This window comes from Ostrea edulis, chromosome 4 (assembly GCF_947568905.1).
Source record: "Ostrea edulis chromosome 4, xbOstEdul1.1, whole genome shotgun sequence".
Classification (NCBI taxonomy): domain Eukaryota; kingdom Metazoa; phylum Mollusca; class Bivalvia; order Ostreida; family Ostreidae; genus Ostrea; species Ostrea edulis.
In genome coordinates this window covers 8,825,994-8,844,512 of record NC_079167.1, presented here as the reverse complement: position 1 = coordinate 8,844,512, position 18,519 = coordinate 8,825,994, and the positions used below count along the sequence as shown (strand labels likewise).

The 18,519-nt window shown below is 34.2% G+C and overlaps 1 protein-coding gene across 5 annotated transcripts in view; it reads left to right on the top strand.

Moving 5' to 3' along the window:
• Positions 1-7,694: 7,694 nt before the first annotated feature.
• LOC125668523 (mismatch repair endonuclease PMS2-like) overlaps positions 7,695-18,519 on the top strand; it is a 48,884-nt gene continuing 38,059 nt past the window's right edge. For 3 of the 5 annotated variants that reach the window (XM_056161860.1, XM_056161863.1, XM_056161864.1), the window contains exons 1-3: positions 10,921-11,589; positions 13,178-13,237; positions 16,714-16,865. In XM_056161860.1, the coding sequence (XP_056017835.1) occupies positions 13,182-13,237; positions 16,714-16,865 (208 nt within the window). In that variant the 5' untranslated portion in view covers positions 10,921-11,589; positions 13,178-13,181. Of the gene's footprint in view, positions 7,750-10,920; positions 13,238-16,713; positions 16,866-18,519 lie in introns of those variants that run through there. The other 2 variants (XM_056161862.1, XM_056161861.1) reach the window with 2 other exon arrangements.

The following is an 18,519-nucleotide window of genomic DNA, read 5'->3' as shown; positions in this document are numbered from 1 at the left end:
ATAAAGAGATTGAATTAAAAATAGATTGAAACATAGTGACATACATATATGATTGGGAGAATTTTACATCATAATTATGATATTCAAGTAAACAACTTTTGAAGCTAAATAACTTGTTTTATATATTTCAAAAAATGGTTACATGATGGAATTTGGCTAAGCGATTCATGATTTCAGCATCTTCACAATTCAATATCCCAAAAAGTTAAAACGCATTCTTATATTCGTGTGTAACTTTTTTAATCTAAAAGCAGACCCGCAGTATTGACGGGCGTGTTGGGAGTCTGGTACTTTTTCTGACAGAGGAAAATTCCTTACTATTTGCTATTGGAACTACCACTACGATCCTATCCACACATATAAAACACGAAGAATGTCGTTTTTGAAAGTACTATTTAAATCTCCATTTCGGTGAGTAAGTAAGTAATTCATTTCCAACTTGGGGCCCAGAGGGCATACAAAGTATAAAAAGTTCATATACATAAATCATAAAAGAGTGATTATCCAGATGATAGATGAAGAAAACAAAAGAAGAGGAAGAAAAGTATATATGGAGCGCCAAATTAATATAAACTCAAATAACTGAAGATATCTTTATTTATTTGAAGATATCATGGATTCATTTGATGCGCGCGACAATTCAATTAAAGATATCATCAAATAATTAATGATACCCGCAATTCTGAACTAATGCGCGCACTGGATTGGTGTTATAGCATTGATTATTCTGCTTGCAGTTATTAAATTATTGCTCTCTTCAATTGAATTGTAGCGCGCATTAATTCCACCCCATTTGCCCCTCAAGGTGAACATGAAAATTGCACATCTACAGGACACCATCAATCATTTTCCAAAAGATTATTTGACTATTGCATGAGATGTAAGAGGAGTTCTGGGAACCAGGTTCGTTTTAAAAAAAACATCGATTTTTTTTTTACCCCTATTTGGCCCCCAGGGTAAAATTGAAAATTTCAAAACCTTTTTTTTTTTAACAACTCAATTCTTTATTGTCCTTGAGTTATACAACTCATCGGAATACATCTAGTACATGTACATTTGTATACACAATATATCAAATTGTAGAAGATAAACAACAGGTGAGTGGACAGGAGAAGATAGGAGGAGAAATTACAAATAAAAATAATATATATGTAATCGCATTATGAGATGCACATGTTATTAGAAAAATATTATAATCATATTATTGATTTACAATGCTGAACTTCGTATTTTCACAGCTTGAACTAAGAATTTTCCCCAAGTTATTGAGTTCTTTGGTATTGTCTACACTAAGGAGCTTAATTAATTTAAAGACACTTGGTTTTGTGTAATAAAAACTGTTAATATATTTCTTTCTCAAATCTTTGTAAAATGGACACTTCAGGATAAAATGAAACTCATCTTCTATATCATTATAATCACATAATTTACAAAGACTCGCAGTCCTTAAAACATTATTGTGTCTGCCTTTTTCAATATTTAAAGAATGTGAAGACGTTCTGAATTTAATGATATATTTTCCCCTTTTTTATAAAGTTGATTGGTCTTTTGAGATATGATTGTAAACAAAAGTTATCTATTAAAATGTTGATAAAGAACAATTTTTGGTGAACATTAGGTTTTGTTTGTAAATATCCAATATTCTGAATTCTATTGTTTTATAATCTTTAAGCTGATTCACACACGACTTTTCAAACAAATATTCTAAACCAATGCTTGACAGATCATGTTTCACATTAACAATCCAGCTGTCATTATTTGCAATCATATTTTCATAACAATCTTTCAAAATACAGTTATTTGAGGTTTTAATTTTTAACCAGAATTTAAAAATTCTAAATTTTCTTCTAATGTAAAGTGGAAATCTGCCAAGTTCACAATATACCATACTATTGTTGGTTCTTTTGTTTACCCCTAACACTTTTTTACAAAAAGAAAGATGCACCTTTTCAATGTCAGGTGCTTTATGAAAACCCCAAATTTCACATGCATATGAAAGAATACTGTGTACATAAGTATCAAAAATGGAACATTGCGTATCCACATTAAAATAATGATTTCTCAAAGTATTAGATATTACAAAAAGTGCTTTACGTCCTTGTTCGGCAACATGTTTTTGTGTTTAGTTGTAATTAAACAACATTCCTAAATATTTAAATATATTTACAACTTCAAGACATTGATTTTTATACATCCATTTCTCAGTTTCCATAATTTTCCCACTATTTCTAAAAATAACAACCTTGGTTTTTGATACGTTCACAATCAAATCCCAATCATTAGAATAATTATGGAGAGAATTTAACATATTTTGTAATCCTGACGGATATAATTACCATGTCGTCAGCATACATTAGTAAGAAAATATTTATCAATTGTAATTCAACAGATGGACAAGTGTTACTAATGAAATTTATCTCAAAATCATTAACATAAAGAGCAAAGAGTATTGGCGATAACACTTCGCCCTGCATAAGACCCATTTCATTGCTAAAATATTCACTTAATACCCTATCGAATTTTACACATGATTTCACACTACTGTACAGAGATTGGATAACTTGAAGCAGTTTCCCACGAATACTAATATTAAACAATTTTAACCATAACTTTTACCTATTGATAGAGTCAAACGCCTTTTGAAAATCTACAAAACAACAATATAAACGTTTTTTTTTTTTTTTTTTTTTCTTCAGAGTTTTGTTAATTAATGATTGCAAAACAAAGTTGCATCTACTGTAGATAATCCTGGTCGGACACCAAACTGTGCATCAGTCAAACTATTGTGTTTGTTATCCCACTCCAAAATTCTGTTATTCAAGACACTAGTGAATAGTTTTCCAAAGCAACTAACAATAGAAATATCCCTGTAATTATTTACGTCATCAATATCTCCTTTTTTGTGTAAAGGTACAATACAATTCTTTGTCCAAAGTTCTGGGTATATGCCTGACATCAAAATTTTGTTAAATAATTTGTGTAATAGTGGCATCAGTATACCCTCACATTTGATAAACAACCCATTCAAAATCCAATCTTCACTACAGCTCTTATTATATTTCAATTTATGTATAGCTTTCTTAATTTCATCGTTCGTAATTTCCTTGTCTAACTCGTCGAAAATTGCATCTGTGTTCGTTATGTCATAAGTATTGTCTGAGGAGGCACCATTATCCTTCTGAATAAGTTCTTTAAAATGTAAAAAAAAAAGTCATCATTCGTCAAACTACATTTTGAAAATTTACTATTACCTTTGGCAAATAAACTGTGAAAATGTTTTGGGTTATTTTCTCAAGTAATCGAGCATATCTCCTTCGTGTTGTTTGTACCTGCATTTTAATCTGTTCTCATATTTTTTATATGTCTTCTTAGCACGTAATAGTTCTTCTCTGTGTAGGTTAGATTTACATTTATTAAATTTACGAAGAAGTCGTTTATATTGTTTCAACAGATCCTTACATTTATCATCGAACCAAGGTTTATCCACTTTGAATTGTCTGTGTGGGCTATTTTTGTTATTATGGGTTATCTTAGCCTCTTTTACATGTATAAAGGGTAGGACGCAATCGTTTATAATATTACAAACGCTATTAATACACTTATTTACAACAGCGGGGCTTATGAACTCAACATCTATTTCACTACACAAAAGGTCCGCGTTACGAAATATTTCATTATTTCCTTATTACACATCTATAGGACACCATCTGTCATATTCGTAAAGATTAATCGGTTACTACAAAGAGGAGTTTGAGGAAGCCTGAGAAGAAAATGGGACAGACGGACGCACGCACGGAACAGACGCACATACAGACGGCCGGCCGGACACACACACATAGACAGACGGACGCACACACACAGACAGACGGACGGTCGCACATACACAGACAGACGGACGGACCAACCAACCAGGGTAACACCACTATACCCTAACTTTCTTTAGAAACTACAGATATAAACAGGCAGAACAAATATAAAAACCGCCCACATATCTCTAGTAAATTTAAATAAAACAGTATGAAGACAGTTCAAAGCTAAATTATACAACAAAAATACTTTACTTTATTACATATACACGTTGATATCTCATTCTTAAAGGGGGTAATACCAACAGTTTATTTACTGGATCATTAGAGTATCTCATTGATTAATTAATACAATGAATTTAATAAAATTCTAATGTGGTATACCCCCCCCCCCCCCAATCAACAAATGAACGTACACGGTGGTCTAGATCCTCGTAATCCAGCTACTTTGGATCCCAAGATCTTATAGGTGGGCAGTTTTATTTATAAACCATAGAAACTAATAATAAACTTCCGGATTGCCGAGGTTGGACAATGCTAAGTTGTCTATATGTCCCAACATATCGACATAATCTAATGGTTGTATATACTGATAACGTTCAGGTACATTTTGCCACAGGGGCTAAGCCCGTTTTGGGCCCGAACTATTATGCACAGGGGCTAAGCCCGTTTTGGGCCCGAACTCTGTGATACCATAATAGTTCGGGCCCAAAACGGGCTTAGCCCCAACAGGTGCATTTTGTTATTAAATCAGATTTTGACAATGGTATCTCACCAGTAAACGACATGATTTTGATTTGTACACTTTACGCAAATTATACAATCTAATTCCATCCAATGGACCATTGGATATTATATAGTAATCAAGCTAATTTCTTATCAATTTGTTCTCCGTGTCGGCTGATAAATATAGAGCGATGGACCTGTGAAGGGAAATTCAGATTTTAACACGACGACATATTGTAAACATATTCTCTTCGTTGATGAAGTTACAATTATACAATCTGTCTATTTAACAAAGATTACGTGTAAACACATCAATAAAGTGAACTGGGTGTGTTTCAAATATCTGACGTACATGGAACCATTCAGTTAATGGACCTGTTAGTAATACCCATTTTCATGTAATTAGTTTTTCTCTCTCTCTCTCTCTCTCTCCCCTCTCTCTCTCATTCAGTTAATGGACCTGTTAGTAATATCCATTTTCATGTAATTAGTTCTCTCTCTCTCTCTCTTCTCTCTCTCTCTCTTCTCTCTCTCTCATTCAGTTAATGGACCTGTTAGTAATATCCATTTTCATGTAATTAGTTCTCTCTCTCTCTTCTCTCTCTCTCTCTCTCTCTCTCTCTCTCTCTCTCTCTCTCTCTCTCTCTCTCTCTCTCTCTCCCTCTCTCTCTGATTTGGAATCCTATCGCCAAACAGGGACGAGATGATATCCAGGCACATATACATGTTTACCAGCTGTTCAGCCCTTTGATGACTATAATAAAAGCAGCAGCAAATTCACGATGGTGTGAAAACTATCAATGCACAGAAATGTCATAACAGTACACAGTTTAAACTGTACAGATTAAAAAGATGGAAAGAGTAGCAATTTTGATATATGCCAAGTCTTTTTGGCATCAAAGTCAATCTGGCACCTTAGTTTAGGATTGGTTTACATAATGTTTAGATGATCTCCCCTAAAGCATTTTCAGGTGCGGATTTTCTGTTGGAGTGGAGGGAATGGATAGTGCAAACTGTTTGAATAGCTAGAGTCTAGGGACTAAGAAATTTTCGTGTAAAGATGCGATAGTTTTCATAAAAAATATACCTAAATTAAAACCATAATTTTCATCATTTGTAATCCCACTTTGAAGGATGGCTTAATTCTATATTTTGATTAGGAGATAATACATATGTAGAGTGTTTGGCAAATTTTTTATTTTTAACATAGCATATTGACCTAATCGCTGCATGTCAGCAATTAGTCCCTGAGTGACCCAGATGACATAAAACCTAGCCTATATAAGGTCAAATTAGGAGCATGAAGAAAAAAGAGTTGTATTATAAACGAATACATATATAATTCGTAAAAACGATATTTAAAAAATCTGTAATACGACTTTCCTATCTCATTATTACGACTTAATTATTATCTTGATATTACGACTTTTTAAAGTCGTACTTATGATCTCTTATTTTGAACAACATTATCACAACCTCCTTAATTTTAGGACCCATATTGTGACCCAACTCTAACCCCAGGGACCACTATTTAGACAATTTATAATCAATATCATAAAAGGGTGCTTTCAAAATAATTTGGCAGTTTTGACACTAACTCAATCTGATTAAAGTAAGATCCTTTGATCCGCTCACGTAGATTGCCATACAAGGCAGCAATCTACGTGAGCGGATCAAAGGATCTGATTTATTACTTAGGACCTCCATTGTGCCCCCCTGACCCCGGGGACCACCATTTGAACAATTTATAATCTATATACTATAGCAGTGCTTTCACACAATTTATGTGAATTTTGGTCCAGTATTTTTTGAGAATATTTTCAAAAATGGCCCCACTTTATATTCACTCATTCCTAATATCCTAATACAATGTACTATATCCTTTTTCATATTGGCATGAAACTTTTGAAAGCCCTTCACTAAAGTATGCTTATAACATATAGAAAAGTTTTGTTGAAATTATAGTCTACGTGTACATGTCTAATCTCGGCTGAGATACGGCTCGGTTGAATATTTGGATCGACTGCTGCACAGCCTGATGCTAATCATGAATACGATTTTTCTTTCGTAACTTTCGGTTTATCGTCAGATCTCGTCTTCTACTCAGCCGTGGGTATTTAGATTCAGCTTGTCTTCGGTCAGTCCAAATATTCAGCCGGACCGAATCTTAGGCAAGATTAGGTAGAGCTGTGCGGTAGTTTAAATTGGTGCCCGTAATACCACATGGGATCGGTTGTCAGATATTGAAGTTTTGTATTATTTTTTCCTCGAATAATAACTTGGAAGTTTTGCGTTATTTGTGTCCGAATTTTAAATTATATAAATAAAATCCACCACTAAAATCCGCCTTTTTCGTCATTAAAAAAAAGGTGTATCATGTGTACATTGAAAAAAGTGCAATAATGCAAAATTCAATTTATTATTTGGGAACAAATAATACCAAACTTCAATATCTGACAACCGAGCCCCTGTGCGTAACACAGGGGCGCAGTCGTCAGATATTGAAGTGCATAACACAGGGGCTCAGTCGTCAGATATATTGAAGTGCGTAACACAGGGACTCAGTTGTCAGATATTGAAGTTTTATATTATTTGTTGTTGTATAATATATATAAATTAAATCCACCACCAAAACCCGCTCTTTTCAGTGTCGTTTTAAAAAAGTATATCATATGTACATTAAAAAAATAATCCTTTTAATGTACATATGATATACCTTTTTTAAAACGACAAAAGAGCGGGTTTTGATGGTGGATTTTATTTACATATTATTCAAGAAGAAATAATACAAAACTTCAATATCTGACAACCTAGCCTCTGTGGTGCGTAATACCACCGTACATTAAAGAGAATACACCGTACACTGCAGTGATTTATAGATCTACATGTTTATTTGTACATATGATACGTTATATAGTCCATATATTACTTGTACATATGTCATATAGTCCATATATTATTTGTACAAATGTCATATAGTCCATATATTATTTGTACAAATGTCATATAGTCCATATATTATTTGTACAAATGTCATATAGTCCATATATTATTTGTACAAATGTCATATAGTCCATATATTATTATAAAATAGTCAACTGGAAATCATCTTCATTGATATGTATTTATTTGCCGACTCAAATTACTTGAGGTACAAATTAATTTTTTTTATTTTCACTTTCGATTCTAAACCGAAAGTATGAAAAGAAGGCATCATGTAAGTATATCAAATATTCTAGTAAGATCATAAACTTGTTTTACAAAAGTGCATTCAACGTGTAAGTTAACAGAGAGTGAATGATATATATAGATCTATTGTCTTCTGGGTGATCTATCTAAAATAACAACAACAACTGTCTTACAATGAACAAGTCCAGGGCGCCAAATAACGGCAAATCCTCTCTGTGTCTGCTGCTGCCACACAACGCCAGTCACATGTAAAATATGTACCAAATAACAAATCTGATTATGAACATTATGTGTAAAATTCTCAATAATTACAATTAAACATAAAAAACAAACAACACCAACAATTAATTAGTGATTCAGAAATTATGTTAGGACTGTGTAGTTTGTTATCCAGCAGTCTAATATCCAACAGACAGGATTCCTTCAGCTGAACATCTGATTGGAGCGTGTTTTACTGCCTAATTTTTCTTTGGGAGAAGAAGAGCATATACACATCCTTGGGTAAAGGAATTTAATTACAGATTGCATACCCCCCCCCCCCCACTCCAGTTCTGGAACCTCCTGGTGTGATGCAATTATTGATCCATATGGCCACATCTCCATGAACAATCTTATACATCATGGTCATGCAGCCCAGTCTTGCCTTAGATTTTCTAATTTGCAATGTTTCTCACTTCAGGGGGTTGTAAATGGTGGTAATTAAATTAACTTGCTCCAGGTAGTTTCTGTAGTAGTTGGAAATGACTACTTTTACTAGCTACCCTTCTCTGCACCATCTGGATGGAAATGATGTGCTGTGCATGGATTTCCGAAACAGGACAGCTGCATATTCTAAGAATGGTCTCACCTTGCCTTCATCCATGGAAACCCCCCTGTTCTACTCCAACCAGCAAGAGATTCAGCAGTGACATTTTTATTCTAGTTTATCATGTATATCAGCAAATAGCAGGATATCAGATCTTATGCTGTCTAGGAGGTCATTAATGAAAGTAAGGAGTAAGAGTGGACCAAGAATTGTTTTTTGCGGAACTTTATACAGAGTATTGACTATTGTAGATGCACATCCCTCGAAAAGGACTCGCTGGGTCCTTGATGCTAGAAAATCCCCTTATTCTACTCCAACCAGCTAGCTGCTAAAGTGGTTCAGCAGTGACATTTTTATTCTGTTTTATCACGTACTGTATATGTAGTTTTAGCTCAGATGAGCTTTAAACTCAAGTGAACTTTTCTGATCAGCTTTTGTCCAGTTTCTGTCTGTTCGTCCATCAGTAACCCTTAACACTTTCAACTTCTTCTCCAGAACCACACGGCTGATTTCAACCAAACTTGCCATAAAGAATATGCTTGCATAAAGAGGATTCAAGTTTGAAGTGCCGCACCCTTTTTGAAGTGGAGATTGATTAAGAATTAGTGAAAATTTTGTGGCATCAATTAAATATCTGTCAAGAACCACTGGGCCAATATCAAACTTGACACAAATCATCCTTGGATAGAGGAGATTAAAATTTGTTTAAACGAAGGACCATGCATGCTCCCTCCAAAGGAGAGACAATCAAGAAAAGGCAAAAATAAGGTGGAGTCATTTAAAAGTCTTCTCAAGAACTGGGCTAGAAATGTTGAAATTTACACTTCCGGACATAAAGTAGATTCAGGTTTGTTCAAATCATGACCACACGGTGGGGCCACAATAGGGGATCAAAGTTCTACATGGGAAATATATATACAATGTATATATAAATGAAATATCTTTAAAACTCTTCCTCTCAAGAATAACAGGGCCATGATTAGTCAAATTAATATGCAATCATCCCCAGATAGTGCTGATTCAAGTTTATTCAAATTGTGGCCCCTGGAAATATGATGGGGCCACACAAAAGTTGATCAAAGTTTTACATGGGAATATATAGGGAAAAAGTCTTGTTCTCAAAAACAGTAGGGTCATAATTGGTCATTATATTATTATGAAAACATCTCTAGGTAGTGCAGATTCAAGTTTGTTCAAATTGTGGCCCCAGAAACTAGGGTGGGGATGCAATAGGGGATCAGAATTGTACATGGGAATATATAGGGGGAAATCTTCATCTCGATAACAGCAGGGTCATTATTATCAGGTAGTCATATTGATATACACGCATCCCCCAGTAGTGCAAATTCAAGTTTGTTCAAATTGTGGCCCCTGGAAGTAGTGTGGGACCACCTCTTATAGGGGATCAGAGTTTTACATGGGAATGTATAGGGAAACACAGGGTGCCAAAAAAGTACTCATCCACTTGTTCTTGATGAGTTAAATTAATTCTGGACAAGTGAATAACATATAATATACTCATCCCCAGTTACAAGTAAAGTTCTGTAGTGCTGAATTTACTTTTATTTCAAAAACATTTAAAAATTATTTTTTTAGGGGTGAGATGATAGTTTTCATGAAGACCCCCCTCAAAAGTTAATACACATTGACCCAAATTGATTATCATGTAATAACACAATAGTACTGAATAGTACTCTATATACGTTAACAAATGTTGATTTCGAGTGCCTCCTTCCACTCCGTCGAGGTTGATCAATGTGTGTATATCGTAAACAATGTACAAGTGTTTAGCTTTTTAAAAAAGCTTAGGGAGTCAGTCATTAGATGATTTTATAATCAGATGAATGTGTAAATATAATTTTACATTGTTACTCATCTTCGCTTGCCAAGGGTGACGATATGTAGCGTTTCTCCTGAAAACCATGTGAAAGAAAATCACCATGTATCTCCCTTGACTAGGGAAGATGATTGTTACTAAGGTTTAGTAAACTCAAACCATTTAAATAATTCTAAAATGTTGACAAAATTAAAAAATTAAATCCAAGAAACGAAGAGATGTAATCCGACCAGCTGCAAAATAATGGGAAAATAATGTAAACAACTATTTAAGGTACATCTTTGAAATTATAGATTTCTGAATTATTAAAAATCTAATTTTACAGTTCCATATATCATGTCAGTATGTTTGGATGATAGATTGATTCTATAAATTAGTTCTTGAATATGTTTACGCTAAAAGTATACATGACTGTACATAGATCTATATATGCAAGATAAATCAAATGCTATAGTTATAAATGTATATTTAATCAAAAATTAATTAAAGGTGCATCAATACTAGAAACAATATGCACCAAGAGAATTAAAAAATATCGGTATGACTCAATAAAAAACAAATTAACAAACGAATTTACTAGACTGTGCTATTACTTGTACCCTTTCAAGGAAATTAATAACATGTAATATCTAACTAGAATTCTTCTCAGGCATATATAGATTCTGTGTTGGAACTGTCATGTTATTATTTATTTAAACAATGCACTCAGGATGTAAGCAAATACAACCAACAAACTAAGTTTTTTTTTTTTTTTTTAATGTTGCTGTGATTTTGACGTTTCAAGTTCAGGAGCTTTTGTGTCATTTTCTGTGAATTGTGATGTCGAAAGATAAGGGCCCTTTTCTCATGATGCCATATATATATATATATATATATAGTTTTCAATTATTTTTCACAATGATTGGTAAAAGTATAGGTAAAAAGCATCTTCCCAAGTCAAGGGTTATTGATTCGTTATCTCAAACTTACATGTTAGTGCGAGGTAACGAATCCATAACACGTGACTTGTGAAGAAGGGTATAAAGATGAAAAAAGAAACACACACACACACACACACACACACACACACACACACACACACACTCACACATATATATATATTTAGAGAAAGAGAGAGAGAGAGAGAAAGAGAGATGAATTCAGAAAAAAAATGATACCAGGAAGCAGAGTGGTATAGTGACTAGTGAGTCTTATCAATATGGAAGTGTCCTCATCATCATGTAGACGTAAGTGTAGATCAGAATTTATTTCCAGCATGTCCACAGTAGGACTTTAAAGATTTTAACTCTTATATTAGTATACTCTTCAAATAAAGAAATGCAGAACTGATTTTGGGGATATAATAAAATGAAGATTTATTAAGGATAATAATATGTTTAATATAAATGAATTTATTCAACATCACACTAATGTTCAAATTTTCATTTGTAAAGAATATTTATTGCACTTCAAAAGTTCAAGGTCACTTCGCCTGAGTATCTGGTATGTCCACCAATGGCATCAATAACTGCTTGGCCTTGTCTTCCCATTGATGAAATCAGATTTTGAATAAACTGTCGTGGGATGTTATTCCACTCAATTTGCAAGTTGTTGCAATGTCTGAAATGCAGGTTGACGTTGTCGAATGTGTCTATCCAGTTCATCCCAAAGGTGCTCAATAGGGTTCAAATCCGGCGATTTTGATGGCAAAGGCAGAACTGGGATTTTAGCGTTAAGGAAAACAGTCATATGCCTAGCTGTGTGCGGTCTTGCGTTGTCGTGCTGAAAAATTGGACCATTATTCTGCATAATTGGTACATGATGCCATAGAATTTCATCACTGTAGCACAGATTGCCCAATACATACACTAACTGTGTCCTTGCAGTATGAGATATTGCTGCCCACATCATTACACTTCTGCCACCAAACCTGTCCACTTCCTGGATATAGTTGGGGGGCAAAACACTCATTTCGACGTCAGTAAACCCTTGCTCTTCCATCTGCTCAGTGCAGCAGGAACCTCAACTCATCACTGAACTAAACAGTTCTCCAGCGCATCTGTGGCCACACCCGATGTGTCTGGGCCCATTGAAGTCTGTTTTGTCGATGTTGCTGTGACAAGACAACCACTCTTACAGGTTGCCTTGCTCTAATTCCATTCTCATGCAAACAGTTATGGAGTGTCTGGCCTGATATCCTACATTGTCCATGGATGGCAGCAGCTGTAGATGAGCTGTTGTGAACTTTCACGTCTGATGAACCTATCCTGGACCAGCATTGTTACCGTTGGTTGCCCAGAACGGGGACGGTCACATGTTGATCCGTGTTGGTGATAACTGTCCCATATACAAGATATGGTACTCAGGGACACATTCAGATATTGGAAACTGCTGTCTGTGATTTCGCCTGCTTCTTATTGACCGATTGCATTGCTCCGCTGGGTTTTGTTGAGACATGGCATAACTTCGTTGTTGACTGTCTAAAGGCACAACTGATTTTAAAAATCTAGAACCCCTGGCTTTTATAGGCTTAAGGTCTATGTCCTATGAGAAATGCATGCCAATTAACTTGATAAACGTGTGTGAATTGTGCAAATCAAGCATATACCAATTCATGCAAAGCAATGACCTGTCCCATTTAGTAACCCTTGAAAGGAAAACTAACTGGTTCATTTTTCTCAACAGTATTACATACTGGATTTATAAACACATAATTTTCATCAAGCAAATAATTTCTTCATAAGAAAAAAATATTAAAAGTGCTATGCATTCCTTTTTTTGAAGAGTATATTTACTCTATGTACATCCACATAATTAGTATATCATATATTTAAGAATTATGATGCCTTGGGCTAGAGTTGGCCTACAAGAGAAATCTGAAGATTCAAGATTGCTGTTGGTATTTTTTAACAATTTTCCATTTATAGCTGATAATCAATTGTTTGTCACTAAAGCCCCTAGAATCTGATTATTGCTTGTGCTTTTAATAATTGATCATATTTTGTGTAGCATTAAAAATGTTTTTAACAAATAATTCAATTTTAAAAAAGAAGTGAGTCAGATAAAGTGTGGTTATAAAGACATGCATTAATGATAATGTTAAAGTTGGCTGTAAGCATAAACACACAATCACATACTGTTACAGGTGACTCTCGATGGCTCGAACTTCGATCTCTCGAAGTTCTCGGTCTCTCAAAGTAAAATCATGGTCCCGATTTTTCTCTCTATATAACAAAGCAAATTTACTATCAATCTCTCGAACGTTCGGTCTCTCGAAGTTCTCGATCTCTCGAAGTGAAGTTGGGTCCCGTAAAACACATTTCATTGTTTTTCACTCTCGATCTCTCGAAGTGGTGGTAGCATATACCCATCGGTGAAGCATGTAATAATTTCCCCTTGGGCCTTACCTGGATTTTGTTGAATGCTGGAGGGGTAATTAGGTGTTTACATAGTTAAAACATCATGGTGCTTCTTTGTGGAGGTGACACACTTGAGAATATAATTGGCTAATTGGTCAGTTTACACCTTACATTGGGGTAGAACGCTTTGGCCGATATAGTATTGCGTTGTGTGACGACACAATTGAATCTGTTTGTAATACAGTTGCGAAATGCAACAGAAACTCTCATTGGTCCATATGTATAAGTCCGCCCAAATTCCCTTATACGGGAGTAGTCAGCATTTGAAAACATGACGGCCAGATGCTAGATGGAAAAAAACTTCAAAGGAAGAAAGAGAAAAAGTTGTATTCTTGTGTTGTTGTCTCATAAATTTAATATAAAAAAAATTCCTAACATATTTTCCTACTATACTTGTGTCCAAACATACCTTCAAATATTTATTAAAGCCCCATACGACCCAAAAACTCGATCACAGCTTTTGATGATTTCGTTCGTAGACATAGCCATGTTAGGTAGCCAGTCAGTTCGAATCCCGGTTCATTTCCATATTGGCACAATAGCGTCTAAATGTGTACTAATTCCCCACAAATATTTTAGCTAAATTGTTTAAATAATATACCACCCCAGTCCTATTAAATGATAATTATTCAAAAAGCTAAACTCACGGCAGTGCGGCTTTCATTAGTCATGAGCGGCCGCGCCGGCCGATCTCCATCTAATGGGCTTATGTAGCATTTTCGTTCATCTAGAGCTTATTTTACCTAATTACAAAAACTGGTACAAAAATGTTTTAATTTCTATTAATTATTCGTGTTGATAATAAATGAAGAGCGAATACATAACTTACAACCGATTTTATGAATAGATACCAATAGCAAGAGTTCGAATTGACCGACTACCTAAGATGGCTACGTCAACAAACGAAATCATTTGAAGCTGCAAGTTTTCGGGTGGTGTGTGGCTTTAATGATTATTTGAAGGTATGTTTGGACGCAAGTATATAGTAGGAAAATATGTTAAGATTTTTTTATATTGAGTTTATGAGACAGCAACACAAGAATACACCGATTTCAGGCCTCAACCGTCCGCAGCTTTTTGTGACCCGTAAATCGAAGGTTTTTATAAGAGGTGGATCTTTTCAGAGAGCTATGTACAGTTCTCCAGCTACACTGAATCCGCTCGAGAAAGTGGGCGGGCTGTAATCGGCCAATGAAAACTCTTGTTGTATTACATCAAACATGTCATTCAAATTGTTCAATCGTCTCATTCAATTGTGTCGTCACACAACGCAATACTATATCGGGTAAAGCGTTCTAATTCAAAGGTGAATTGCGATAAAATTATATATAATCCAACTATGAATAAAATGTATAATTTGTTTTGACTCTCAACAAGAGAGTAAGTTTTATACATAATTTAGAGATCTACAGACTGTTAAATTTTTCGAGTTTGTTCTTTGTGTAAAGTTACTCTTAAACATCGTTTTACTCATTCATTAGAATTTTTGCTTTGGGTAAAGCAACATAACATTGTACTCTGTTTAGTTTGTGATAGTAAAGCATCGTCGGAACTTGGTTTTCTATGCCTATCTAAGCATGATTAAAGAACAAATAAATACATAAACTTTGAAATGTTTTTATTAATGCAAAATAAGGTTTTTATGCCCCCAAGATCGAAGATCGGGGGGCATATTGTTTTTGTCCTGTCTGTCATTCTGTCATTTTGTAATTCGGTAATTCTGTCATTCTGTTTGAAACTTTAACCTTGCTAATAACTTTTGAACAGTAAGTGATAGAGCTTTGATATTTCACATGAGTATTCCTTGTGACAAGACCTTTCCGTGGGTACCAACATTTTTTACCCTTGACCTTGGAATTTGACCTACTTTTTGAAAACTTTAACCTTGCTAATACCTTTTGAACAGTAAGTGATAGAGCTTTGATGTTTCACATGAGTATTCCTTGTGACAAGACCTTTCCGTGGGTACCAACATTTCTGACCCTGTGAGCTTGACCTTGGAGTTTGACCTACTTTTTGAAAACTTTAACCTTGCTAATAACTTTTGAACAGTAAGAGATAGAGCTTTGATATTTCACATGAGTATTCCTTGTTACAAGATCTTTCCGTTGGTATTGAACCTTTTGACCTTGACATTTGACCTACTTTAATTTTTTTTTTACATTGGTCATAACTTCTAAATGGTAAATATTAGATCTTTCATATTGTACATGAGCATTTCTTTTGACAAGATCTTTCTACTGGTACCAAGATATTTACCCTTGTGACCTTGGCCATCTTCGGAATTGGCCATTATTGGGGGCATTTGTGTTTCACAAACACATCTTGTTTTATTTTGATATCAAAGTACCTGACGAATATGAAGGAAACCATGTCAAAACGATATCATATGATCTTGTTGGTATACATTTCCGGTTACTGTAAAATCTGAAACATACCGGCGGACCTTCAATTTCTGAATTTTTATCAACGTCCCTTGAACTTCGAGTTTTCGAGAGTCACCTGTATTTCATAATGAAGAAATGCTTTCTCAATTTTTTAAAAAGAGATAAAATTTTACCTGTATTTAATATTAATTCAATCAATCATGGTCTCTTGATTATTTCCGATAATTGACCTATGTTATAATTATGAAAATTAATCTGATTTTCCATCCTTAGAATTATATGCTGGTATAGAATCATTTCAACAGAAATATGATAAATACAATTTGCGAAAATGATGTACATGCACCCAAATTAAGACACATGCAGTGGTCAAATAACAGAATTTAGCTTGTATCTGAGCAGCTGTTGGTGTCCCAGTAAGAATTTTGTATGAGCATTGTGGTTCATGTGAGAGATGAGGCCCCTGGGCCTCTTCAGTAGTACAATGTACTATACCCTAACTTAAAACATGAGTAATACAAACCTTCTGCAGTTTACAATTTATCATTAACTGGAGTTATTACAGGGAAGATGTACAAGTGTCGCCTGCCAAAGAAATCAAAGCAATCGACCGAAAGTCAGTCCACAGAATCTGTTCAGGGCAGGTTGTCCTAACTCTAGCAACAGCAGTTAAAGAACTGGTAGAAAACAGCATAGATGCAGGCGCAGTCAGTGTCGGTAAGCAGAAAGTCGCAAACATTTCAGAGAATACAAATACTGTGGAATTTATTTGAATTTGCAGGGGCCATTTTTCATGGAATCCCAAGATTTTGCTATTTCATTGGAATGTAATTTCGTTGATATGGTTTAAGTATATTGGAATTTTATATAAATTTTGTTGTTCATTGAGGTAAGATGAGAGGTACCTATGAAATCCGTGAATATTGATTTTACAGTGTATCAAACCACAGGCACTATCTATAATAAAAAAAATTGTCTTCCTGTAAACATAATATGAATATTATATATATAATATATTTTTATTATAGATATTTTTAAAACGTCGAGTGCCTGTGTATCAAACCAATAATGTTAGATCAATAGTCAGTCATTATTATAGTCAGTCATTATTGTAGTCAGTCATTATTATAGTCAGTCATTATTGTAGTCAGTCATCATTATAGTCAGTCATTATTGTAGTCAGTCATCATTATAGGCAGTCATCATTATAGTCAGTCATTATTGTAGTCAGTTATTGTAGTCAGTCATTATTGTAGTCAGTCATCATTATAGGCAGTCATCATTATAGTCAGTCATTATTGTAGTCAGTCATCATTATAGTCAGTCATTATTATAGTCAGTCATCATTATAGTCAGTCATCATTGTAGTCAGTCATCATTATAGTCAGTCATTATTGTAGTCAGTCATTATTGTAGTCAGTCATCATTATAGTCAGTCATTATTATAGTCAGTCATCATTATAGGCAGTCATCATTATAGTCAGTCATTATTATAGTCAATCATTATTATAGGCAGTCATCATTATAGTCAGTCATTATTATAGTCAGTCATTATTGTAGTCAGTCATCATTATAGTCAGTCATTATTGTAGTCAGTCATTATTATAGTCAGTTATTATTGTAGTCAGTCATTATTATAGTCAGTCATTATTATAGTCAGTCATCATTGTAGTCAGTCATTATCATAGTCAGTCATTATTATAGTCAGTCATTATTGTAGTCAGTCATTATTGTAGTCAGTCATCATTATAGTCAGTCATTATTATAGTCAGTCATTATTGTAGTCAGTCATCATTATAGGCAGTCATCATTGTAGTCAGTCATTATTGTAGTCAGTTGTTATTGTAGTCAGTCATTATCATAGTCAGTCATTATTATAGTCAGTCATTATTGTAGTCTGCCATTATTGTAGTCAGTCATCATTATAGTCAGTCATTATTATAGTCAGTCATCATTATAGTCAGTCATTATTGTAGTCAGTCATCATTATAGTCAGTCATCATTATAGTCAGTCATTATTGTAGTCAGTCATTATTGTAGTCAGTCATTATTATAGTCAGTCATTATTGTAGTCAGTCATTATTATAGTCAGTCATTATTGTAGTCAGTCATTATTGTAGTCAGTCATTATTATAGTCAGTCATTATTATAGTCAGTCATCATTAATGTTAGATCAATAGTCAGTCATTATTGTAGTCAGTCATTATTGTAGTCAGTCATTATCATAGTCAGTCATTATTATAGTCAGTCATTGTAGTCAGTCATCATTATAGTCAGTCATTATTATAGTCAGTCATTATTGTAGTCAGTCATCATTATAGGCAGACATCATTGTAGTCAGTCATTATTGTAGTCAGTCATTATTGTAGTC